The sequence below is a fragment of the Parasteatoda tepidariorum genome, chromosome 6 (assembly GCF_982258835.1).
Source record: "Parasteatoda tepidariorum strain Cologne lab strain chromosome 6, Ptep-v5.0, whole genome shotgun sequence".
In the NCBI taxonomy this organism is placed as follows: Eukaryota; Metazoa; Arthropoda; class Arachnida; order Araneae; family Theridiidae; genus Parasteatoda; species Parasteatoda tepidariorum.
Window position 1 is genome coordinate 10,105,727 of NC_141760.1, and position 26,747 is coordinate 10,132,473.

A 26,747-nucleotide genomic window follows, 5' to 3' on the forward strand; every position below is an offset into this window, starting at 1 on the left:
CGTTGACAGGTCCGAGGTGATAATAAGGTTGAGGAGCACTGCTGCTATAAAAGATTGAAATTGCATTGATAATTATGAGAAACCGCATAATTTAAACACTGTTAAAGTTAAAAGATGATTCTTTAAGTATTTCTCGAGGAATATGAAAAATTGTATTAGTACATAGAAGTGCTTCTATTATTATGCTCACCCCTATATTTACATGTATGTATAAATATAATGGTTATATATATATATATAATGGTTTTAATATTAAGACCTGGAAGGATGATGCTAAAACCCTGGAATTCTGAGGTATACTCAAAATACAATTACCCCTGGTAAAAGTAAAATTGGTTAAAGTATGTAAAAAAATTAAGTAAACTAGAAAAATAAGCATTGCCACACAAAATGAAAGAATGCAAATCCTTTATACAGATAATATTTTAATAAAATCTTTTTAACAATTAAAACACTTTGAAACAAAAAGAAAAAATAAAATAAAAACAGAATCACTTTTATGCCTTTCATTTTTGGCATCTTAAAATTTTTCATGTATGTACACACATATAGTAAATTTGTCTCCGTTACTGTACATAGATTCACTAAATATCAAAATTATCATCCATCATTTAACAAAGTTCATAAAAAAAAAAAAAACGAAAATAAGTTATTGGTAATGATTCTTTCCAGCAAAGAATGCGTGTAAACAATAAAATGAAAGCATGTACAGTCTGGCCAACATGAGATGAACCTCCTGATTGAGAGTTCACCTTGTGTTAGCAAGACTATACGATTCAACATATGTTCTGCTCTAAGAATTGGAAGAAAACAACAAATTATGAAACATTGATGTTTTTATGAAAATCCACAGCACCTGAGGACACATAAGATTAGACGACGATGGGGTAATGTACAGATCAAATGAAAAACATGATGCCTCCTAAACAGCAATAGTTGTAGAGCAATCACCTGTGGAGAGTTTTGTCAAGTAGCTGTCGATAAGAAAAAAAAAAGAATGAAAAATGTGGAGTGTATTTTGAATAAATGCAAAAAACATGTCTTCAATGAAATGCTTGGATGTAGTTATTTTGGTGGAATAGAGACTGTATAATTATAGACCACAAGACAGCTGAAGTGTTCAGGCTGAGGTGTGGGCTTTTTCCATTTTATGTCAGCTGCTTCTCTCACTTTCACGCCAAAGTTGAACCAACTCATCGAAAAGCTAGAATGAGAAAAAGAAAAATATTTTCAGATGCATAAATTACAATTTTTATCAACATTATCTTCTAACTAGCTAAATACCAATTCTTAGAAAGAGAGAAAAGTAAATAATCACCAAAGCAGTATTTATTAGCACTAAGAAATCATGAACAAAACTGTAAGGCATATGACAAAATAATCATTAAAGCTAAAATAATTAAATTTTTTAAAAATTTATTATCTTTCCAGTGGCTATATGTTATTAGATAAAATAAAAATATATATTTAGGGGCTCATCTTCTCAAAATTCAGTCCAATAGATACAATAATTGAGATATAATATTTACAATAATAAAGAAATATTTTACGGCACTTCAAGAGGCCTATTCTTGGTACCAAAATTAAATACTTTTGTTTGTACATTTGGGTGTGTATCAAAACAACATCTTTTGCTAATGAGTATTGCTTTACCAAAATTAACTATGCACCGTCGGTTACCTAAATGAATAAAATACCTTTTCACTATCTGAACCAATTATGCCTCTTATTACAGAATTGTTTTTATTTTTAATTTAATTACTGCCAAATTTAAATTAGTATTTGGATTGACTAAGAACAAGTTTCAAAAGCTAAACTAGACTACAAATAAAATAAAAAAAGGACTTCAAATAACTTCAGAAATACTAATTTGGAGACAGCATATTCTACCATATTCATGTTAATCATTGAATTTATGTGATATGGTATCTGCTTCACTTTAGATGTTCAAATTCATGACTTTTCATGAATAATTCCAAGAATTTTTATTACCGAATTTACTATTATTACCGAATTTACTATTTTCTCCACAAAAACACAACAACAAATTTAAAAAAACATTATAATAGCATTAATTGAAATAATAGGTATAACCAAAACTGTTATACTCTGCATTTTCATATTTATTGATTTTAAATAGAGTAAAGAAAGAGTTGAAGCAATAAAATAGCTGGGAAAAAATAGCAAATAACTAAACACTGTTAGATATATGTAGTTATTTAAAGCTGTTTTATTTCTTCTTTAAAGTAAGTGTAATATAAAAAGCCTAAACTAAAATTTTAAATTGATAATATAAAAAAATAAATCATAAAAAATTCGGAAATCACAGAAGTTTAAAAGATAATTCGATCTAGAAATGATGTTCTTTCTTTCATTTTTTGAAAGAATACCATAATTTTTAATCAACAGGTTAAAAACATTAATAAAATATTAATTATGAGTGGGGATTTTGCTACAAATTCAGATATTCGAAACACTGTGAAATTGGGAGAGAGAGGGGGGGGGGGGGGAATTCCATTTTAAAAATTAGATTTTTCAGCGACCTAAGTCCATGACTTTTCATGATTAAAAAAAAAAAAAAACACCAGTTAAAATCATGACACATTTTGTTCAAAACCGAAATCCATTACTTTTCAGGTGCGTGGATACCCTGAATATAATGAATTAAAATAAATATTAAATAGCATTCATTAAACTCCTTTTCTTATTAAATAGCTATAAGCTAGTACACTACACTGATTTTGTTTTTAAAATATTTTAAAAACAGAATGGTCTATTGTTTAATTTAAAATGATAGCTCATGCTAAACCAATGAGAAAAATTCATTTTTCAAATATTTCTCATGAACCATCTAATTGAAATTTTTTGGGCGACTTTCAAAAACGGGGATTATGCTCCCTTTTTATCTGCTGCTCAAATTTCAGGACTAAACACAAGTTATAACAGGAATACACACAAACTCTTTTTATTATTATAGATATCAGGTAATATGACAAATTTTACAAAAGTTTGTTTTAACTAGGGGTTTCCTGCAAATCAGATAAGACAGATTCGCCAATAGCAGATGACATAACGTTTTCACTAAACTAACTGGTTTGATTATATTTATTTATTTTTGAAAAATGAATAGAATGTCCAAGAAGGAAGGAATTAAAAATTGCCAGACAGATCAGTAATCAAACAATGAAAACTTAAGTTTTCAATAATGCAGAAGTTAATGTAGAAAATATGCTAAAAGAGACACTGAAAAATGCAAGGTAAGTTCTAAAAATAATTTGTATCCTCATAAAATGAGAGGAACATGCTTCTAACAGAAGAAAAAAAAAGATTTCTTTTAAATTGTCAAATACAAATTTTACCAACAGACATAAAAAAAAATGTTTAATTATAGCATCCCTAAAAAATGATTTAATAGTTTATTTATTCTTTAAAGATATTTATTTCCTTTTTTAGGCTGTAGTTTTATTATTTAAAGTTTAAAAAAATTCTCTTACACTAAGTTACAGAAATTTCTGAAAGTTATTTTATGATTGAACATTCTAAGGCTTGTTTTTATTTTTCTTCTTCTTAAAATATGATTCAAATAAATATAAAGATGAATTAAAAAAATACTCACTGAATTAACCCATACATGATCTTCTAAACAATCACCCAATAAAGTGTGAGATTCTAGTTTTTCTCTGTTACCTCTAACTTCATTCATCTGTAGAAGAGAACCAATAAAATAAGATTTAATTCATAATAAATATAACCTTCAAATTAAGAATAAAATATTTAAGCAAACACTACTCTTCAAAGTCACAGTTGGGGGTATTTAAGAGATGAAATCTTAAAAATATTTTTCAACTCTAAAAGTAACTTGATAAAATAAAAACAATAAGTATAATATATTGTAACATATAACAAACCCATTACAAGAAGAATGATAAATTTAAAAATATTTTTAAAGAATATCACACAGCATTATCTACCGTTCATCCTGATAATTATATCAGAATCGTCTGATCAAGAGTTCATCCAGGTTTTTAAACAATGATCTGTCAGTGTGTTTTTTCTTTTAAAATTTTTGTAAATAAAATTCTGTAAAAGAGCATGTTTACTTTCAAAAGTTGTTCATTCTATTTCCCTTAAAATCTTTTGTTTGCAACATGTTCTTAAAAAGAACAAGGATAAAATTTCTCCTTTCACTAAATTTTTGGTATGTTTTTTTATTATTTCCTGTAATACAATAAAATAGCATAATGTAAATTTTTTGTTTAAATTCTTTTATTTAAAACATTCCTAAATATCTAAAATTAAATATACATCTTAATATCATTCTTAAATTCTGAATAATTAATTAAAATAAAGAGAATTTTGGTTTGATTCTTCAAAAAAAAATATTATTTTTATTATAATAAAAATGTAAGTCCAGTTAAAATAATTAAAAAAAAAACAAGTAACATATTTATCATTAAACTTGATAATTATTGTGCCAATCATTGGCCTTTAAAGGCCTATTTTTTTGTTTCAGTAGAATACTTTTAATAGATAACTTTAACAGAAGACTTTTAATAGATCTACTACAGTTGATCTTTTTAGTTTTAACAGATGAGAATAACACATTTGATTAGACCAAGATTGCCATAAACAACCAATTAACATATGCCTTGCTATTACACATTGTCAAATTAATCTGACATTGAAGTATAATTCTCAACAGACAAAGGATCAAAAATAAAAGTTAATAGTATGTTAAAATAGTATATACATTACAACAGTTAATAGATATTAATTATATCAGACAAAGCAAGGAGAGTATCAATTAGTATAGCGAATATAAGCAATTAAAAAATATCAATATCAAGTATTTTAGCTGCTTTACACAATGCAATTTACAAAGTTTAAAATTACAATGAATTTTTTATAAAAGCAAATTTAATAAGTTCCGTTATAATGCCAATTCCCAGTGTCAAATGAATTTGGTGTGATAGCATGCTTGTTATTTTAAGCAAATGCACACATTTCATGCTAAAATAGCAATAAAAATGACAAAAAGATTAAACAGATATATTTATCACTTTTTATTTAATTTTTGAATAAAATAAATTTTCTCTCTCCAAATATCACCTATTTTTTTTATGTAACAAATTTTTTGCCAGGCTTCTTCCACTGAAATGGGCCTAGCCCCCCAAAAAACATGCCCATTTCTTTTTTCTAGGTGAGCCCACTTGAAAAAGCCCACTTTTTTCAAAGGTGATTTTCTTTTCAAATTTTTTTTACTGTACTAGAGACATATAGCGCTCGGGGATAAAGTAAAACTCCCCTTCCAATGAGATGTCCCAGGTTCGAATCCCACCTATGGAATTCTGCACCTGGCTCACACCGCGAGATAGTAAAATATCCTCAGCAGTAAACAGATCATAGCCCCCTTGCCATCAGACTAAAAGTGGGAGGTATTTGTGGTTTTCCTCTCCATGTAACGTGAATGCAGGTTAATTTTATCGAAAAGCTCTCAAAGAAGGCAATTTTTCTCAATACTTGATCCAGAAGTTCGACTGGATTCACAATTACAAAACTACAGAGACTTCCAAATAAAGATAAAGTAACTTGATACATAAATGGGGAGCATTCAAAATATTTCAAGAGCATACTAATGTCTCTTTAATTAAGATGGAAAAGTAAAGTATATCTTCTCATAAAGAGCAGATACTAAAACCTTACAAAAATAATTATTATGTTTTTTTTTAAACCAGATTCCCATTATAAGAGCTGACCACAGTGCAACTGGCAAGCCCTTTTTAATTTGTCATAATCATACTATTTTTAAATTATTAATATTAATAATTTGGTGGTGAGTTGGACAGTTGTCACAATAGCAGATAGATAGATTTTTATATGCAGTACTCATTACATAAAGCTTTTACTGATACACATAAGTTGTCTTCAAATATTTATAATTTCACTTTTTGCTGTATATGGAAGACAAATTAAAGGCATTCTTATGAGAGAGGAATAAGCCACAAAAACAGAAAAAAAGTGGTATCAAATTTGTAATTTATTTAATTTGATAGACATCATTTCAATATTAAAAGCAAAATCAGTACAGGACTAAACGAGAGTTATTTTCTATCATAATATTTCACAATTTTAATTTGCTGAAAACTGATTATAGATGAAGAAATTTTGCAACCAGTTTTTTCATGCTACCAGAAAATAGCGAAAATAAATTTGTTATCACTATCTCACAATTAATTTTTAAACATAAGTATAAAACTAGATCTGTGATGCAGATCGGTCAGCATATGTTAAGATATTAAAGAGCTTTCCAACAAGTTTTAACCATTTTCAATGAATTTTTCTTTCTTAAAGAGCCACTGATTTCAGCAAAAATACTACTAAAATATTGCATGTCTGCATATGTTATAATCTTAAGAATACAAGGAATAGGAGGATTTTAACTGATATCAAATGAGCATTTTTTTTTGTTTTCATTTAATAAATTTTGAAAAATTAAACATTGGTAACAAATATAGTCAGCAATTTTTTTCCCATGCAATACATAAACAGCGAATGCACATTTGGACTCTTCAGTTTTCTCAGAACTGTATGTTTTAGAAGAATTCAGAACAATTTTAGACACTTACCAGTAGAAACCCATTCAAATCACCCAAAAAATGATTGATACTCAATAAAACACTTAATTGTATGAAGAACTAACCTTTGTCCTACATTTGATGAAGAAATTATATTTCTGATGGTGAAGACGGTTATAGAGTGAAACAGAAGTGGCACATTTAGAACAAACAAAGAATTGTGTTTTATTAGTTGATGATCGCTGGATGATCGAACACAGGGTGTCAGAATCATACAGTTGTCCATAAAATTGCAATAATTTTATTCCTTTCCTCTTCTTGCACACCTAAAAAATAAAAGAAAATAATGATTATTCATAATAAAAACATGTTTTACTTCACAATAAAAAAGTCAGGATTTGTAGAACAGGGACATTTTTTTGGACTTTTAAAAAGGATAATAGAGAAACTAAAATAAATTACATAGCTTGCTATATATTATAAAGGCAAATTAATTTTATTGCTAAAGAATAATAAAATATAGTATCTCTTCCTTCAGAATTACTTTGTTTAGAACAGAAAGTTTTAATCAGTTCTCAGTAGAGATGTAACAAATAGTGATTTGGCCAAATATCGAATATTAAGCAGTCGGATAGCAACATTAAAAAAAAAGAAACATTAATAAGTATTATTTTTTATTAATAAATAAGTTTAATCATTAGTGGTAGATAATGAAAACTTAGCTACGTTATTATTATGGGGGAAAATAAACTATAAGTTATCCATTAGAAATAGTTAAGATAAATAAAGCTGGCTAACACCTATTAAAAAAAAAAAAATGTTTTCATTAAAGATTATTGAAACCTTACTTTAATAGAATTTCAATAATCGAGAAAAAAAAAAACACTATGAATATCCTACGAAACATTTTTGTACATAAGTAATTTAGTGGATGATTTTTTAATTAAAAATTAAATGATATGATTACTGTATTGTTGATTGAAATCAACCCTTTCTAGAATAATAGTGAACTAATCAATAATAAGTTCATTGATTAGTTCAATGATCATTATTGATAAGTGACTAATCAATAATAGTGAAGTTTACAAAACTCTAACCAACAAGAGTTATTTAAAGCATTTGCTGAAAATAAAAAATTGATAATTGAGTTCCTTTTTCATGAAACGACTGAATATCCCAAAAGTTTGAAACAAATCTTGCAGGTACATGCTGAACTATGAAATTGGTGGGCAGTACCCACTTTAGAAATAATGAATTTTTCGACTATTACAATTATTATTAAAATAAAAAGATGTAGGATTGGAAAACAAAACCTTACAGCACCTCAAGTTAATCCACATTTTTATTCCTAGAAAACGGAATGTTCTGAACACACAAAAATCAAGAATATAAAAAGAATATAAAGACAAAAAAAAAAAAAAAAAAAAAAAAAAAAAAAAAAAAAAAAAGAAAGAAAGAAAGAAAAAAGAAAGGAAAATTGAGGTCAAAATATTTTTTTCAGGAAATCAATACAATGAAACTTGAAATTTTCAAATGTCTCAAGAGGTCCAACAAGACAATATTGCATGAATAATGAAAACAAAACAGGCTACACATAAAACACACACCCAAAAACAAAATATCCCCACTGCTATTCAGCCGACTTTTGACAACGGCACCAATTTACAGGGACTAATCAGAGAACTTAAACAAACATCAGTGTAGGGTAAACTAGGCAATGGCTCTCACATCATTCTGATTCTTCAACAATAAACGAATATTATTAATAACAGTCAATTTCCCTACATTAATATTTTCCCTTTGTAAGAAAAACTTAATCCCAAGGATTAAAAATTCCTCATAAGGAGAAAAACGTAATAGCACAGCAATTGCGATGATTATTGAAACTAAAAAATAAATAGAAAAAAGTCCTGCTAACAGAACCCACTTCGAAATTGGACAAAAATTTGCTTCAACAGAATTGCAAAATGGATTTTATTGAGCCGATTGATTGTGGCAATGTTACAACGTTAAAAAGCTTCTCAGAGTCTACAAATAGCACCTGGTACCATCTTAATGTCCAGAAAAAATTTAACAAGTTTTGTAAGACTTTTCTATGAAAGATGGATATGCTAATAAAATTATGCACCCCGTATCTACTGAGGTCATTTCTGAAATCTTGTATCAATAATAAATATTCTTTTTTTTTTTTTTTTTTTTAAAAAGTTAATTAAGTATATAAATACTTGGCAATGTTCTTGTTCCATGACACTGTCCAGAACATTGATACAAGGATAAGTAGTTGCACTTGATTTCAATTCTTCCTCCCAATAGTCTCTCGCCATCTTAGACTTTTTAGAATCTGTGACTGATTCTATGTCCTTGATGCTATTTAAGAAATACTCATCTATGGGGGGAGGAAAAGACAAAAAAAAAAATTCATTAGATCATTATTTTAGTTATTAATCATTAGTTTGATAATTTTTTGCATAGTATATCATCAAGCAGGTTATGAGTTTTCAAAAGATAAGTATTGAAGTAAAATATGACACAAAACAAAAGAAATGCATATTAAACTTAAAGTTAACCTAATAGCTATTGCATTTTTTTTAAACATATGTTGAAATTATTAGCAGTTACTTTCTGCATAGCAGCAATTTTGAAAATATTCGACTATCTTCTAATTGTCTGAATTGTAACTCTCTTGTGTTTTATATTAATAGGTCAGTTGAATTCCAGCATGAAAAAAAATGGCACACTAACCTTTATAATGTTCAGTCTCAATATTCAGCTAAGCTTTAAATTTTTTCCTACTTACCACAGCTGGATTCATTTTGGTATGGAAACAAATAGCAATATTCAAAAAAATTTTGAGAAATTTGAAAATTTGTTTACAGTTTAAGCAGATAAAATTTTATAACATGGGGTGAAAATGAAGATTTCACAGAGATATAACACAGTACTCAGTCAAAACTTTTTTCTAGTAGAATATAATATGCTTGTTGGGTTAGTGGCATGAATCACATTAGGTGAAAAATTTCAAGAAAAACAGCTATCAAAAAAAAAAAAAAAAACATTTGAATTTTCCCCTCCTTTTTACAATATTTAAAAAATTTATAAAGTATGCTAATAAACTAACTAACAAACTAGCAAATAAAACTTAAGAATTATATTTTTCAAAATTGATAATATTGACAATTTTACTTTCTGGAAATATTTTTATACTCTCTCCAAAACTTTGAATCTGGGATGATTAATTTCTCCTTTAAAACTTAGGAGTTATTCTGAATTACACTGACGTAAACACATACCTTTTTCTCGATGAATTTCTGATAAAAAGCTAGAATCGACAGCTTGACTAATTAAACTCTGTAGGAAGATGTCAAAACTTTCTTTTAGGTGGTCAAAATTTTCTTCTTCTTTCGGCTCACAACTTTCTCCCACAGAAGAATCATCCTCGATGACGTACTCGGGTTCCTTTGGTGCAATTTCAGATTTCTTAATTGCAGAAGAATGGAAAGTACTAAAAAAATATTATTGAAATAAGTTATATATATAAAGAACAATAAAGACAAAAAGGATAAAAAGAAAAACGAAGAAATTGAAAATTAATAAGCTTTATTTACTGCACATAAGCTGCAAGTATTATAGAACTCATAAAATAACTTTAAAATATAGAGAAAACATGAAAAATAATAAAGATTGAAAAAAGATTATTAAAAATAAAATATTTTTAAAAATATTAAAAAAAAAGAAAAAAAAGGGAATTTATTTCGAAAAGAAATATTAAAAAGATGGAAACAAAATAATAATGCAATAATAAATAATGAAAAGATATAATCTTTTTATCAGCTCAGATGATTATATCCATACTTCTTTTTGTCGATATAATAGCGTAAATCAGGTAAATACACAGGCAATAAAATCAGGTAATTACGTGATATAATCAGGTAAATACAAAAATCAGTAAATACAAAAATCAACCATGTTAGATATTAAAATTGCGAGAATATGAATTGAGATATTAGTGTATTTTGGCATAGTTTCAAATACTAAAATATTCATAAGCAGAATTCCGCAAAAAAAAAAAATCATATGCCGTGTTCTTAGTTCTTCTAGACCTGTAGGGATGATATGAAAAATCCGAAATTTTGGGGTACACTGGGAATATAATCACCTCTGTGAAATTGAATTATTCTTATAATAGCTACTGCTAAACAATCATATTGGTCTTACTTCCTTTTGTTTCTTCTAGTTTTATTTTCAGAGTCCTAGGAGAAATAAGGTTCCTCCAAACAAAATCCCAACCCTGTTCATGACATATAAATATATCAAATTTGATGAATTCAATATTTCTTATTAAAACTATTTATAAAATATACTTATAACAAAAAATGAAACATTTACTATACTCAGCACAAAAATTACTCTACTAAATTTAGAGATTAATAGCAATTATGTAGTTTGAAGAGTATAAATATAGGTAAATATTGAATTCTTAACTTAAGAAAAGAATTTTTTTAGCTTTTGAAAAATAATAAAATATTATATTGCTACTAACTATTCAGAGTAGAGTAAATTTGATTGTACCAGTACATATAGAGATATTACAAGATCTCTTTTCAACAGAAAGTTGGAGGTTGTCTGCTGCCATAGTAACAAGAGTAAAATCATTTCTTGCAAAAATGACATATCTCTCCCAACCAGAACCTATGCGATACAGACAGTTAACCCCACATTCCTTATTTTTATTAACACAGGGTGGCTGTAATTTCAACATACCCTAAGTGAAATTCGGTTAAAATGGGTGTTAAAATATTCTTACCTTTCAACAGGGAGGGAGAGGTCAGGACCCAGGAACTTGACAACATATAAGACAGATGTGCGTGATATGATTTCCACTTTAGCTGACACATAATGAGACCAGGAATACTCATTCCAAGCTGCATACTAGACAAGAAGAAAGTAAACAATATAAAAAGCTATTAAAATGAATGCAAATTTTTTAGTAGAAATTTGAAGTTCTAGGCAATTATAAAAATTCTGGAAACACATTGACAATCAGAGGTATAAAATAAGAAAAAATAGTCACTGGTCAAAAGATCTGTACACATTTTCACCGATCCGTTATTAGATTCAAAAAGGAAAAGGTAACTTAAAAATTTACGAAACACATTAAGTTTAAAATACAATATTTTTTAATTTTTGTAAACTGAAATTGCAAATTAAGCTTGATATAAATTAAAAGTTTATCATTACGTTTTCAAAAAAGTTTAACGTTACATATTTGCAAAAAGTAAAGCATTATATTGATAGTTAAAAGTATAAAAAAATTCATTAAAGTGAAATGAAAAATTACAAAGACTGCATAACATTCAAAATCATGTCGCAGAAACTGAAGTTATTATTCTTTTACACTGAAAAATGAGAGTTATCCAATTTTTTTTTAGGAGAGGGAGAAGATGTATAACATATAAAATAATAAATATTTTTTAAAATGTATTTTATTTTGTATTGGATTATCTTTTGATACACGAATTTTATAATTGTGTGCAAAAATGTTTCAATTCAGTTAAAAAAGTCTGGAGCAGCAGCGAAATAAGCAAAAAATAATATTAACATTAAGGGATCAAAACTTAATGAGTGCTCTCCAGACCAAACTATTGGGACCCTATTTCACAGATGACGGCTAACCCTATATTTTGGGGTCAGAAATCCGAATTCGTCGGAAAAAAAGGTATGTTTATTCAGAAAATGTAAGCTTTTGAGTCTAATTCCGTAACTTAGAATATCGTCTGCACAAATTAATCAGCTTATTTAAGGTTATTCCCCCGAGAAGAATTCCTAGAACGTGAAAATCCTACAATTTGATCAAAAGTTATCCAGGGTGGTTCGATATTTTTGGCGTACTGTATAACAATTGTACATAGAGCTAACAAACAATTTCACACTAGCTTAAACACTTCTAGTATAGCAGATTTTCAGATGTTTAGCTTGACATTAAAAAAAAAATGTATGTTAACTAAGAGATATATTTTATAATTCAAGTGGAAAACAAAAAGAAATGAACACATAAATTTAAAAAAATTCAGCAAATTTCTATTCTATGATGCAATAACTAAGTCCAAGTCTTTTTTTGCAGGACACTGTACAATAGTTTTAAAAAATATATTTGTTTAAGATAAAACTGAACTTACAGTAACATAATACATAATGATAAATTTTATCAAAAATTTCCCGGCAGTATATGAAATGCAGTTAAATAAATGGACTTACAGTAAGAGAGCTTTGATATATTAGCACTCCATTTTGCTCTGCCACTTCAAACCGCTGTAACATATGAGTCTTTTTGTCTATCTTCCAAATGTATGGTGTAGCATGGTCTAAATCTGATTTGGCAATTAGGAAATGGTCCTGAAAAAAGTTTTTTTTAGTGATATACAAGCAGAAAATATTTTTTATAATTTTTGAAAAATATAGTCATAAGTTAATTATTCTGGCGTCTATAAAAAGTCAATTAAAGTGTTATACTTCAACAGTTTTCTTATTCAATTTCTACGCCCGCTGCTCACTGAGGTGCCCTCGATGATTGCTTTGTAATAATTGCTGTTTCTTGGCATAAAACAGTTGAATTTATTAAACTAAAAATATATGCACTAAAAGGAGCACCAGTTTCCACGTCCAAATAGCTCTCTTATGATACTATTAAGATCTATTAGTAAACATAAATCATTTAAAATTATAAGTATATTGTAACTTGGTGAGTTCACAACTTAAATTTAATATTTTTGCTCACTTAACAAATGGATGTGTTTTAAATACAATTTTTGCATTCATAACTTTATGCAAGAAGTTGAAAGTTAAGTTCTAAATCATTGAAAGAATATCTTTATCTCATAATAGTATATTAATGTAATTTACACCAAAAATAATAATTGTGAAACACATTGATAAGATCAGACACCGATTCAAATAACTTTATCTTAAAAATGTAACATAAGAGTTAAATTACAAGAATAATAAAAAAATAATTCTCTTAAACTCTTAATTTAGTACAGTTAGTCTTAACAGTACTGGTAAATACCTTTAAATTTGGGATACAAAAATATTTTAAGGAAAACAATACCTTTCTGACTTATACGAATTTCATGCTGATGACAACCAAACAAATGTGAAAACTAATGTGGGAAAACAGGATCCTACCATATTTTTTAAACTTATTAGAATGTGATTATATTCCACCATCTAACATTTTCATAAAGGGTGGCTTAAAGTCTTTATTTGACTTGCCTGTTCCATAATTTGTCGTTTTCCACATAACAATATCGCTAACTTCATATTCTATTAATGAAAAAGCTAGAGATATTTAAAAACGCATAGAACGAAAATATTAAGTTCTTTCTGAATACAAAATGAATACTTCCTTAGTTAAGATGATTTTCGAAAAAATAAATAAAGACACTTATAACACTAAACAATGTAATGACCACAGAAAGCGATAATTTTAACATGCCAAGTAAATAGTAAAGTTTCAGATCATGCGATTTTGTTTCATAATATTAAGTGATTGATAACATTAAGTGTGATAACATTAAGCAAAGATTAGTGCATAATGAAACAAAACAAGGATCCTCACTTAATATCAGAGATAAAATTTCCCGATTATTCCTGGTTTTTTCAAAAAATAATATAATAAAAAAGTATCAGACAAGATGTTAGCTATATATAGTAATTTTTCGGCACAAAATTTTATTTTATTTATTATGTTAAATGTTAGATTTCGTTTGAAGCAAAATAGGACCAAATGAAGGTATGGTATAAAAATTTACGAGTAAAGGCCAACGATTCAGACTTTTGAGTTTTTTAAAAGGAAAAATTATAATGGATTTCAAAATTCTTTAACCATATAGTTAGAATAATCATACATCTAGCATGGTTACATCTACCAGGTTAGGGCAAAAAGAAAAAAATAATTCCATATTATTCTCTGACTTTTATGATAGTATCAAAGTTCTTGAAAATTCTAGATTTACTGAAATTTAAACCCTGATTTTTATCTATAAATGAGGAGATTTATATAATTGTTGATCTGTTAGACAAGGTTTCAGGTAAAAACAAAATTACTTATTACAGTTAGCCAATTAAAAAAGTGATTGCTTTAAACCGAACTTACCAGAGGAGGTGGTAATTTCTCCTTTTTTAATTTTTTGCTCGAAGGTTCCTTCTTTTTCTTTTCTTTTTTTGGCAAGTCAATTTTTGGCTGTTCTCTTTTGACTTTTTCCTTTTTTATTGATGGTTTAGCTCTGACAATAGTGATTGATGGAACGACCCTCTCGTCATCTTTCTTTCTATAATCAACACTCTTTTTCTTCTTAGGGGGTGGAGAGACACTTGAATGACTATTCTTGATGGAAAGCTTATGACCAGGTTTGGGACCTCGTTTTTTACCACTTGAAGGAACAGGGGGAGCTTGCTTTGTAACATCTCGTTTTAAAAGAGGATCTGCATTCTGTTATGAAATAAAATGACACTTTTAAAACAAATGCAATAAATTAAAATTTTCAAAAACAAAGAAAGATTAAATCATAAATTTAAAAATGATAACTTCATTGTTACAATCTACAATTAAAAAACAGTTCACAACAGTCCTATTCTACAATTCTAAAACTAATCTACAATAAAAATTTACAGAGTTAATTTGCAACACTCTCTTTAAAAAATTCAAATTTGTCTGTGGCTTTAATGCAGTTAGTCAGATATTATTAGGGCAAAAATTAAGCTTAATCTAACATATATTTAGTACAATTGAAAAATACTAAATATAATAAAATTATACAAAAAACTTTAAGTTGTTTAAATTTAATTTGAATTTTACTCAATTACACTTAATTAAAATCTTTTCTTTTAAAAGAATGAAATAAGCATAATTGCAATTCATAATGTTCTGACTTGTGCCTATTCAAGGTTTCTACATAAGAATTCATTACTTTGCATATAAATAAAAATAAAACAAGAACCAAAAAAAAATTTTTTTTATGCCATAAATTTTTTTTTTTTAAAAAAAAAAGGAAAATTATTATTTTTTTTTTAAAAAATGAAGACTGAACCCCCCTTTTTTGTTTTACTTATACCCTTTTTTTTCTAGCAACTTAAAAAAAGAAAAGAAAAAACTTCAGGTGGAAAATAATTTGTAGAAGTTGTGATAATTCGCAGCATCTGCTGCCTTGCTGGAAGGTTTTTGCAAGGGCTTGCAATTAAGGTCAGAATTCAGGTTTTATTATGAGAATTTTTGTTCACACATTTCTGATAATAATGAAACATAAAATATTTTAACAAAAAATAGTTTTAACAGTCTAACCAGTCAAATACAATTTTAGTTATGATATATTGATGTAGCGTTATGTACACAATAAGCAATAAAATATAGCAGTATTAAAATAACATGCAGATTCTGCATATTTTTAGGTCGTACTTTTGAAACTGATCCAGTCCATGTCGGATCGGAGTCTGAATCATCTAAATTAAAATCATCTAAATTATCATCAAATAATTCATCTTCAAATTCGGCAATGTCTATTCTCTGTGAGGGCCCTAAAATATAAAATGATAAAAAGATTAATTCAAATGATAAAAAGATGAAAAATTTAATAAATAAAGGAAATGGAAAGTAATAGGCTAAATAATACTAATACTATAAGTTAAATACACTGACTCCACTTTTTTTAAAAAGCAAAGTGAGAAAAAAATTGAGAAGTTTAAAAAGATAATTTTTAAAATTAAAGTACGTATTGTAGTTGGAAGTAAAAAGCACTTAATATATCACTTAATCTAATATATATCAGTAATATCACTTAAAGCTATTTTCTAAAACTTTCTTGATAAAATAAATAAAAAGCTGAAAAGCTTTAAATTCGAAATAAGTTTTACCTTCACATATTCCTGTGAAAAAGAAAAAAAAAGGAAAAATATAAGCACGAAAATACAATGTTCTAAAATAAAATACAAATATTTTTAATGAAAATAGCTTCCGTTAAGTTAAAAAAATAATCAGTTAATTTTCACATTTTATGGAAGAAATCAACTGACTACAATTCGATTTTAAGTAAAGTTAACCAATTTTCATATCATCAATTAGTAAAGAAACCAGTATTTTCTGGTCCTTAAAGTAATGCAAATTTCAAGTTAGACAAATTAAAAAAAACCCTGAGAAAATGAAATTAGAGTCCACTTTAAACGAACTACAAATTTTTCAGCTGTCCGTTATAAGTGTATAAATTAATGTAAGTTATATCGGAGTGCAGAAGGGACTAATAAAGAAGTTCGTTATAACAGAGTTTTTACAATATCCCAGATTCAATATAGTGGAGGTTTGACTGTAGTAGTCTTTCAACTCCTGTAAATTTAAAGTTAGAAAAATGTGCAAAAGAAAAAAAAAAAAAAAAAAAAACTGAGAAAATGAAATTAAAGAATCCACTTTAAACAAACAACCAATTTCTCAGCTCTCAGCATATAAATCAATGTTAGTTATATCAGAGTGCTGAAGGTACCACTAAAGAAGTATCACATTAGAACAGAGTTTTCACACTATCGCAGGCTCATTATAGTGGAGGTTTGACCGTAATTAAAAAATTACAGAAAAAAAATTATATTCTAAGACACAACTGGTTAGAAATAAAAAAAACTTACCAGGTTCTGGATCTATAACTAAATTTTCACCTTTCCTACGTCTCAAAGATGACAGTCTATCACCCTCAAGTTTAGAGTTGTCAATCTGATCGTTTTCAGCTAAAGGTGCTGCCACCTCTTCTTTTACAATAGGAGATAAATCAGAATTTTTTACCGACTCTGATTCAAGGTCTTCATTTTTACTCGATTCAGGTGGATCGGTAGTTACAGGCGTTTTAGCCTTTCTTCCACGCTTCTTTGGAATGTTGGGGGTCAACAATTCTTGTTCATTTTCATCCGCCTTTATTTTCAGTTTGCCTGCCGGAAGAGTGTGATAATTAGTGAGAGTGTGACTTTGTTCTTCATAGTCACCATATTTATCATGATCAACATAATCATTTTTTCTCTCGGCACTATGCTTTGAATACATTTCTGAAAAATTACTTAATTTACCTGTATGTTTGCTTTTCTCCCTAGAATCATATTCTCTTTTGATTTGATGACTAGACAATATGGAATATCCAGAGGCACTTTCACTCATATCTTTGCACTCCCACCAACCTCCTTCACGACCGCGCTTAGAAATTTTTAAATGTATTCTATCTCGCTCTTTGCGCTCTTCTTTGATATTAAGCTCAGAGGAACTAGGATTAAATGAGTAATTATCACATGAATTCTTTCTGGCAAACGTGAGGAATCTCTTTTGATAGTCTGTGTCTTTTCGAACATTACTTCTTGTCCTACGACTAGTATGGTTAAAAGTAAGTTTTAACAGAAAGTTCAATTCCTCTTCGATAGAGAGTGGCCTCCCGATCCTGTCCTCGAAAATGGTTCGAGGACAGGGTGGTTCGTAGCATTCTTCCATATCAATTATTTCTTGCTTATATTCTAATCGCATGGGTGCCACAGACTCTGGTTCCATATATACATGACTAGGGTAGGACTCTTCGACATACTCGTAGTCGTCGAAGACGGGTGCGAGTCGTGGCCGACGACCTCGTCGTCCGGTGCCGTATTTTCTTTGACTTAGTGGGAATCTTCCTCCTCTACGACCTCTGCCTCTTCGACCCCTTCTTCTAGGGGAATGAAACAGACCCCTCATGTTGAGTGGCTCATAAGAAGGAAAAGGTTCATCGTATTCACTCGACTGACGATGATTGACAGTCATGTTTGCACTCTCTAGTTTAACCGGTTGTTTTAATGGACATTCATCACCCTTAGGCTGCCTAGTTTGTCTGGTAAGAAGAATTTCTGAATCTAAAACACCAAGGTCATAATTGGAGAAAGTGTTATTCTGTTCTTGAACATTAGATCCAGGTTCAAGGGGTGAATTGTACATATCTGAAGTCTTACTGTCATCAACTACACTGGATGATGAACAGCCATAAGAGTTGTAATTTTCATAGTGATTTGACACAACGGGCACAAGAGTAGGATGATGGGAATAAGTTCTATATGAATTCAAGGCAGAAGAATTTCTGTATCTAGATGGTTGCATAGGTTGTACAGGGGAAATGCTAGAGGAATAGGTTCCATATGGCACATCATGACTATCATTTTGCATATAATGCGGACTTGAAACAGCTGGAGACGATGGATAAGGTTGCCCATAGCGGGATCTTCGGTCGGGAGGCATTGAATAAGAATGAGTCCTTGAGGATATTCTAGAACTGTTTCCCCCAGAGACTTGGCCTGAGTGCATTGATGGGTACACTGATGAATAAGATGAATGTCTTTCTTGAGTATATCCACTATAATCAGTTGGATATTCATTTTTAAGAACCATAGACTGTGATCCATGATGAACGGTGGATTGTGCATGTGATGTAGAATTATAACACATAACAGCACTACTAGTGGGACTATGCTGGTGATTTTGAATAGTTCTTCGAGTAACAGAATAACTTCCCCCATTCATAGGGGAACATGGCGGCAGTGTAAGATTGGGATCAACGTTACCATATGGAGATGATGGGTATGACTGTTGAGTAACAGAAGGGCTATTAGGCGCAGGGCTTTGTAAAGAACTATAAGCTCCATAATTATTTTGTGGACTGGAATAGTATTCACTCGGTGAATTGACAGAGTTCAAAGCAGGGGATAGGGAAGAAGTATCACCCGAGTAGGCCGACTGCACAGACAATGGAGCAGATGAATAAACAGTCATTTCTCGGTCATTATGAGGTCCATTATTATATGTCGAGGGTGCAGCTTGCTTTGAAACGGGTGGTAAAAAAGTTTCATTGTTTGGATCAAAACGATTCACCCGATGTCTTATAGTTTGGTGAGGGAGTTCACCAAAAGGACCCAGAGAGGGTTGATCAAGGTTCGAATGCGAAGGAGTCGGATGTGAGTACCGACTGGCACCATCGGACCCTGACATCCCATTTTCTTCATTCCGATGTCGTGGAAAATGGTGCATTCTAGACTGATTTTCCCTGCAAACACCATTGAATATATTTTCATTATAGAAATTGGAAGTTTCTTTAGACGGATGAGGATTAGCGAGTGGTTCGTAATGTGAGTTTGGCAACATTGCTGGACCATGGTTAGCACTAGAATATGATCTCGATGAAGAGTGAGGTTGCATGTTTTGACTAGTTGAAAAGAGCATACTGTTAGAATTGTTAGTTCCATAAGTATTTAAAGAATCTTCATGAGTTGAAGATAGTGGAAGGTGCGGTGATTCACTGGTCAGGTGAGAATACGGTTGCTGGCTGTACGGAGGCCACCTATTCGGGTCCATAGTTAGTATCGTCTCATGGTTTCCCTGAAAATGATGATTCAGGAGCTAAGCAAACCGAGTAATCAACAGATATTTTAAGTACATTGGTATCTTAGGTTATTAAATACTTTTATAAGCTAGTGCCTTTTTCAAAGAAAAAATAACAGTTAATCATTTAAAAGCAACTAAAGCGTGAACAACACACAACGGGGAAAATTAAAAAACAATTCAATAAAATAAAGCAAAAAAAGATTGCAAGACAAGAGGAAAAAATGGAATGAACATCTCTAAAAATTAGTAAAACATCAATATCTACACACGAGGGGGAAAAACATAAAAGGAATACATCTTAATAATACATAAACACAATACTCTTCATTAACTATACTTCTTAAGACAGTGATTCCCTTATAACGTGCAAAATACGATGCAAAAACAAGTTGTTACACGCCCCAGCGGCCGCATAATTTTCTGAGGTGAAAAATTAAATAGTATGTCGGCAAGTTTATAACTAAAATTCAAATAATTATGAGTGTCATATTATATCACTGCTTTTCTTTAATGCAGGTATAAATCATTTCTAATTAAAATCCTTCATTGTTCATATGTAATTCTTTTCTTGTTTTGATTTTTAAAATTTTTTTTTTTCCGTCTATCATTAGAAAATTATGAATGTGTGTATTAATAGATGGATAAAAAAGGTAGAGAATTAACGTTTTAAAAAGGGAACCAGAAATTCAGAAGTCCTGAGTCCAACGGGCCAGGACATTTACAGTATTCTCCGAAGTATAACAGAATCACTGTTAAAACATCCACGTTAATATTAGTTACATTAAGAAGAAAAAAAATATTGTATCATAATATTTCAGATTTATTATTCATAAATAAGAAATTTGAATAATGGTGATAGAATAGGTCAGTAATTTTTAGTAAAAACTGTGGATCTTAACCCTTTCATTCTTTGTATTATTAGAATAAGAAAAAAAAAGAAGAGGGAAATGAAAGTTGGTTTTTAACTGGAAAAATTTACATTATCATTCTATTAATATGTTAATTTAATTTTTGTATTTAATTAAACTCAATGTTATTCAAAAAAGTTTTCTTTACAAATTTTTTTACTTTATACAGGAGGTTGAAAAGTTGGACTCCAACCTTCCCTGAGAGTTCGACTTTGATTTATAATCAATGGAAATTCCTTCCAAATCCCAGGAAAGCATTAATACTAAAAGTAATTTGTAATTTTAAATCATACACTTATTTTTATGAACAATTGAAGTAACAGGCTAATCAAAATTACATTCTGTAATATAACGTAACAGTTGAAAAAATATATCTGTACAAATTATTGTACTTGTGCAAAACCCTTACATAGAACTATGTAACAATATCTCTTACACACGTCCAGAAGCTTCTTATGACAAAAATAAATAAATAAATACATAAAATAAATAAATACATAAAATAAATAAATAAATAATAATTCATTGAATATTCAAGGATTAGGAAACTATTACAAATGACACATTAAATTCGATTGTATATTTTTAAAAATTAATTTAGCTAAAAAAAAATTGTTTTTAAATTTACAAATTAAAAGATAACTTATTTAGTTAGTTTATTAGATTACATAATTATAAAAATTGGTGCAAATAATTTTCATCAGATCAAATTCCCCCCCTTTTAATCTACATTACCTAACTTTTAACGAATTGGAATTAAGAAAATTTTTTCCGTCTTAACAGCTCTGTTTTATACTACTTGGAATATTAACAGTTAATTAAATATATTTTTAATACATAATGCGATAAGTATATTTTTTTTATTGTACAAGAAAAATATTTTTCATAGACATTAAAATATTTTCAAAATCATACTGCTCATTTTTGTTTTGTTTATAACTATGCTTAATTTAAACAAAGAAAAATAATAATTAATTAATTTATTAGAATTGGTGAGTTCATTTTAGATGCAAACCTTTAACTCGAAAAATTAAAATGTTTAAACTTAATGATGCATTTATTAAAACAACAAAAACAAGCCAATAAATAATTAATATGCACAAATAATTTTATTCAAGAACAATATGATAGCTAGTATAATAAATTAAAATATAGGAATAATAAAAAAAAAACGTATTGAGTAAAAATAAATATCACTAAATTTTAAATTTAACTCATACCTTTCGAGAAAGATATGCCTTGAATAAAACAAATATTTGCAGTGATAAAAACATTTTTTTAAAAAACAAAAACTAAAATAATTCATGTTAAAAAAAATTAAATTGTTTTTTAAATGAATTTTATTAAAAAATATCCCATTATTGAAAATAAATTAAACCTTAATGTAATTTTTTTAACTATCAAAAAAGTGCATCCATTACCAAATAAATGAGTTACATTATAAACTGCCCACTATTCAGGTGTGAATATGTTTTTCCTGCAGAGTAGCTAATGAGAAGAGGAAGCAAGTTTTACAGATCTCCCCCCAACTCTTTTCTCCTTCAATCCATTATTACTTCATTCCATTATTACTAAAGCAAGACAATCAAGAAGTAAAGCTTGATGTGAATAATGGGATAGCAAACAATAAGAGCAACATTTTGTGAATTTGTGCAAACAATTTTTAATTATTAATATTCTAAATAAATTACTATGAGAGAACTGCAATATTTTAAGATGGGGAGCTATCACTTTTTTCTAGGCTCAATAAAGCAGTAGTTTGAATATACATAGATATTTTAATAACACCTACTGATCTATTTTTACTCTGATTTAAATTAGTTTATTCTAACTAAATGATATGGATCAAAAATTTCAATATAGTCTACTGATTCAAATCACCAAGTGAACAGACAGTTGTTTTCAATTTTTACTATATGATTTACTTTCACCAATTTCAGCTTAGAATAGCTTCAAAATCTACCAATAATTGCTGAGAAAAGATCTTCCATTTATATTTGAATGAACAGGCAGGTAAAAGATTGGATCAGTTGGCAGGCTTGGGTGATTAGGCTTTAATTGCTAGGTACTTCTACTATGTCTGAAGTCAGATATTGACACTTTATGTTGTTCATAGACCTTTATATTCCTCTCCAGATTTTATATTTATTTTATAACCATCATCGGACAACCGACCAAATTTTTAGGGCTCATGACTACTAATGTTCAACTCTGTGTCTTGTACTTTTGAACCCGATCCAGAAGACAAAGGAAGTCTTGGATCAAGCATAAGGAGAAATTTGCCTTCGCGGAGGACTTTTTTATGGAACTAACCCGCATTTGGGTTACATGGAGAGGAAAACCACGAAAACCTCCCATGGTTAGCCTAACGTTAAGGGGACTCTAACCCATGAATTGTATACAACCGAGGATATTTTACATCCATCTCCAGATTAGTAATATTTTCAGATTCAGTGTAAGATGAAATAGCATAGAACACTACACATTAAGCATGCAAACAGTTCAATTTATATTACAATAGCCTATAAGATCATAAGAACCAATCACATTAACTAGAATATGATACATTAAGTATATTGCTAAAAAACCTTGCTTTTTTTTCTTTACTTTGATGATCTAAATTTGCTAAACTTGATACTATACTTTTGTGTTTATAATTTCTTATATGCACATTGGTCTTATCTGACTTTTAAAATAAATTGGCTAGAGAAAATCTTTGGAGAGGAAGAAAGGCCAATAAACCTGAAATTTAAGAATCGGCTCTCTTTTAAAAACATTATTTTGAATCTATTATAACTAATTAGTCATTTTTCAAACATGGATGATCCCCTAAGTTTAAAACTTTGTGGAGGTAGACATTTCACAACGGAATTGAAATTTAAGTAAAAATCTAAACTTTGTTCAACGAGAACTGTTATTGAATGTAAGAAAGATGGGTAGAAGTGAGAAATAGGGCTAGTATAAGAGCATTCTGAATAATAGTAGGAGTAGTGAATTGTACAAGAGTAGTTAATTGAAATATATTAACAGCAAACCTTTATGCTAGTATCAAATTTTGTTGAACTGAGTATAATAATCATTTAATTTTTATCACAATCATTTCCAAAATGAGAAGATTTCTATTAGTTTATGCTAGTAAAAGTAACTTTCAAGCATGTTTTACTTCCATTGTCTGAAAGTCTTAACTAATATGTTCCTCTTATTATACATTATATGCCTAGAGGAGAGGAAAATTAATCAGATGTAGCAAAGATGGTTGAAGAAGATTTAAAGATCAGAATAATTTAATGCATGATGATCATCATAGCAGATTTTAAGATAAATTATGTAGAAAACCTTTGAAAATGCATGTTTAGTATCAGTACTAAATTTGACCTTAATACAATTACAATATATATATATATAAGTTCAAAATGTAGAGAAAACAGGGAAAAAATTACAGAACAATGAAAAAAGGGAAAAAGAAAAGAAATAATAAAAATCTGAAAAAAAAATCAGAAAAAAAAATAATAATTAAATTAATATATATATAAATATTCATAAAATAAATATTTATAATATAAATATTTATATATATATTAATTTAATTATTATTCGGTCTGTCCAGGCCGAATTTGCTACCGTTTAGAGGTACCTTTACAAATTCAGCTTTAGAAAAACGGCAGTTTCACAAAATACTTTTTTTTAAAATTTTATTTTTGTATCCCTTAAGAAACGATAAATCCCTATTATTACCATAATTTTGTGTTGATTTTTTAATTTTTCACAAATTACGTCTAAATTTTCAGAAAATAGGTACCTCTCAGAAAAACCTAGAGAGATAACTACTAAAATTTGCAATATCAGATAATTAACTGTTTTAATGTCAAAAGATTACTAAATACAAATTAATGCTTTAAAATTTTCAAAATTGTTTGAAGAATTATAATTTTATTCATGGCTTAAAAAAAAAAAAAAAAAACACTATAATTACTTTCAAAACCTAAATCCCTTAAACAAACTTTGTGCAATAATTTAATGTTTGTCTTCAAAATACTTGTTTTGGAAACTTTGATATAGATTAATTTTATAAGTCAGAATTGAACATGGTTTGGGTTTAACATTTAAACAGTTGAATATTTTAGAAGGAACATTTTCAGAAACTATGTTATCATTAGTTGGAGTGGAAGCAGGGGAAAAGGGATGCTATAAACATAATATAAATATGCCTCATAACTTACTTTCAATCCTTAGAAATGAATTTTAAAATTTAATACATTTATTTACAAACAGTTTGAGACTAATTAATGCAAAGAAAAGAAAGTTACAAGCATTATTTACTTAGAATAAACAAATTAATTGAACATTGGGAAAAATAACTAAGGATATTAAATAAAAGTGTTGTATAGTTAAACAATTCATTAGAATGGAAGGAACATGAATAATGTAAATTTTTAAATAATGCACCAGCTATATAAAAAATATAACTTGTTCTTAAAAGTTTACTCTAAAAATTAGTTAATTCTTCAAATAAATACATTATGAATAATGATATTTAATAATGTTAAAAATAAATTGCATAAATTATTTTGGGAATTATAAAATTAATCAAATATTTATCTTTTAAAAAAAAAAGGAATTTAACAATCACAACTTTTGAAAAAAAGTTACCTAATTAGTGCGTTTTTTTAATAAAAATAAAGAATCAAAAAAGAGAATAAATTATAAAATATATTTTTTTATCATAGTAGAAATCTTTAAATTTCAGAATTAATTGATTATACGGATGAACAAATTACGAACTAATGAATTTTAACAGAGTTAAAACAATATTTTCTCACAGTAAAAATTATACATGATTCAAGAAATCATGTAAATAGTATAAAAAAAAAATTAAACTATTTATTAAAAAATAAGTAATGAAACTAACATTCAAAATATATCGATCGATAAATATAGAATATTTTTGTATGTCATATTCATAATTAGGTAATTACTTATTTTAATAGATAATAAATTTAAAAAAAATGAAGAAAAAATTTTAGCCCATCATTTTATTTGTTTACAAACAAATATTTAATTATCAATAAATTATGTTTAATAATTAAATATAATTAATGCTAATAATGGAACGATCGAAAGGTATACAAACAATTTTATTTATAAATCATCATATTTCAAAGAAAAAGTTACTACCTAGTCCTTGATTAAAGAAGCTTTGGCACTAGCTTTTTCAAAAACCAGAGGGATTGCAGTCCAAACATCAAAACAGATCCAGATCAATGAACACAGAAGATCAAAACTTCCGCATTAGATCGAAAAAGATCACTTTAAACATGCAAAAAGGAAAAAAAAAAACAAATAATCATGCAAAAATAAAGAATTTCCGCAATGGATTGTGTCTGTACAAACATACTAAAGAGATTTTGTACGTCTATCTAATATCGTTTTCAACATGGAGACAGGCAGCGGTTGAGAGAGAAAAACACATACACGGTGAAAACTTATCTTAAACAACATTTACTAAGTGTTGCAATCAATAGATGGATGTCATCTATAAATTTATAACTTTGAAAAAGCTTACTTGAATCAGAAGTATTTGGAGGAGATTTTAAATTATCTTTTTTCCGGGGACGACCTCTTTTCGCCATCTTACCGATTATCCTATCGTCGTCTCGGTAGACAGGCAACAGTAAATTTACTACAGCACCATTTAAAAATTGAAAAGATAGTATTCAGCCGTATGAGGTAGAGGTAACACTGCATTGCTTCGATTTTAGCTTTTCAGGAGAACGTTCCTTAAGCCTGAAGAGGGCACTTCAGAAATAAGTAATGTCACGATATATATTAAAATACAACTATTCA

General features: G+C 28.4%; 1 protein-coding gene across 2 annotated transcripts; it reads right to left on the reverse strand.

Moving 5' to 3' along the window:
* Window positions 1-408: 408 nt before the first annotated feature.
* On the reverse strand, window positions 409-26,612 carry LOC107451736 (uncharacterized). 2 transcript variants are annotated; one of them, XM_016067927.5, is made up of 12 exons: window positions 26,467-26,612; window positions 17,673-19,989; window positions 17,241-17,537; window positions 16,027-16,145; window positions 14,728-15,063; window positions 12,831-12,968; window positions 11,380-11,504; window positions 9,866-10,077; window positions 8,801-8,961; window positions 6,701-6,901; window positions 3,617-3,703; window positions 409-1,204 (listed from the first exon to the last, which is right to left on the reverse strand). In XM_016067927.5, exons 2-12 carry the CDS (start codon window positions 19,963-19,965, stop codon window positions 1,154-1,156), a joined length of 4,020 nt encoding a protein of 1,339 aa, XP_015923413.3. In that variant the 5' UTR covers window positions 19,966-19,989; window positions 26,467-26,612; the 3' UTR covers window positions 409-1,153. The 2 variants fall into 2 exon arrangements, with proteins under 2 accessions (XP_015923413.3, XP_042910761.2); XM_043054827.3 differs by having other exon boundaries at window positions 17,673-20,010; window positions 26,467-26,580.
* Between the last annotated feature and the right edge of the window lie 135 nt (window positions 26,613-26,747).

Coding starts and splice junctions, on each gene's coding strand:
- LOC107451736 (XM_016067927.5), bottom strand. CDS start 19,965: ATGGACCCGAATAGGTGGCCTCCGTACAGCCAGCAACCGTATTCTCAC. Junction 17,538..17,672: donor GGAGAAAAGCAAACATACAG/GTAAATTAAGTA, acceptor CTCTTCCGGCAG/GCAAACTGAAAATAAAGGCG. Junction 1,205..3,616: donor ATCATGTATGGGTTAATTCA/GTGAGTATTTTT, acceptor TTCTCATTCTAG/CTTTTCGATGAGTTGGTTCA.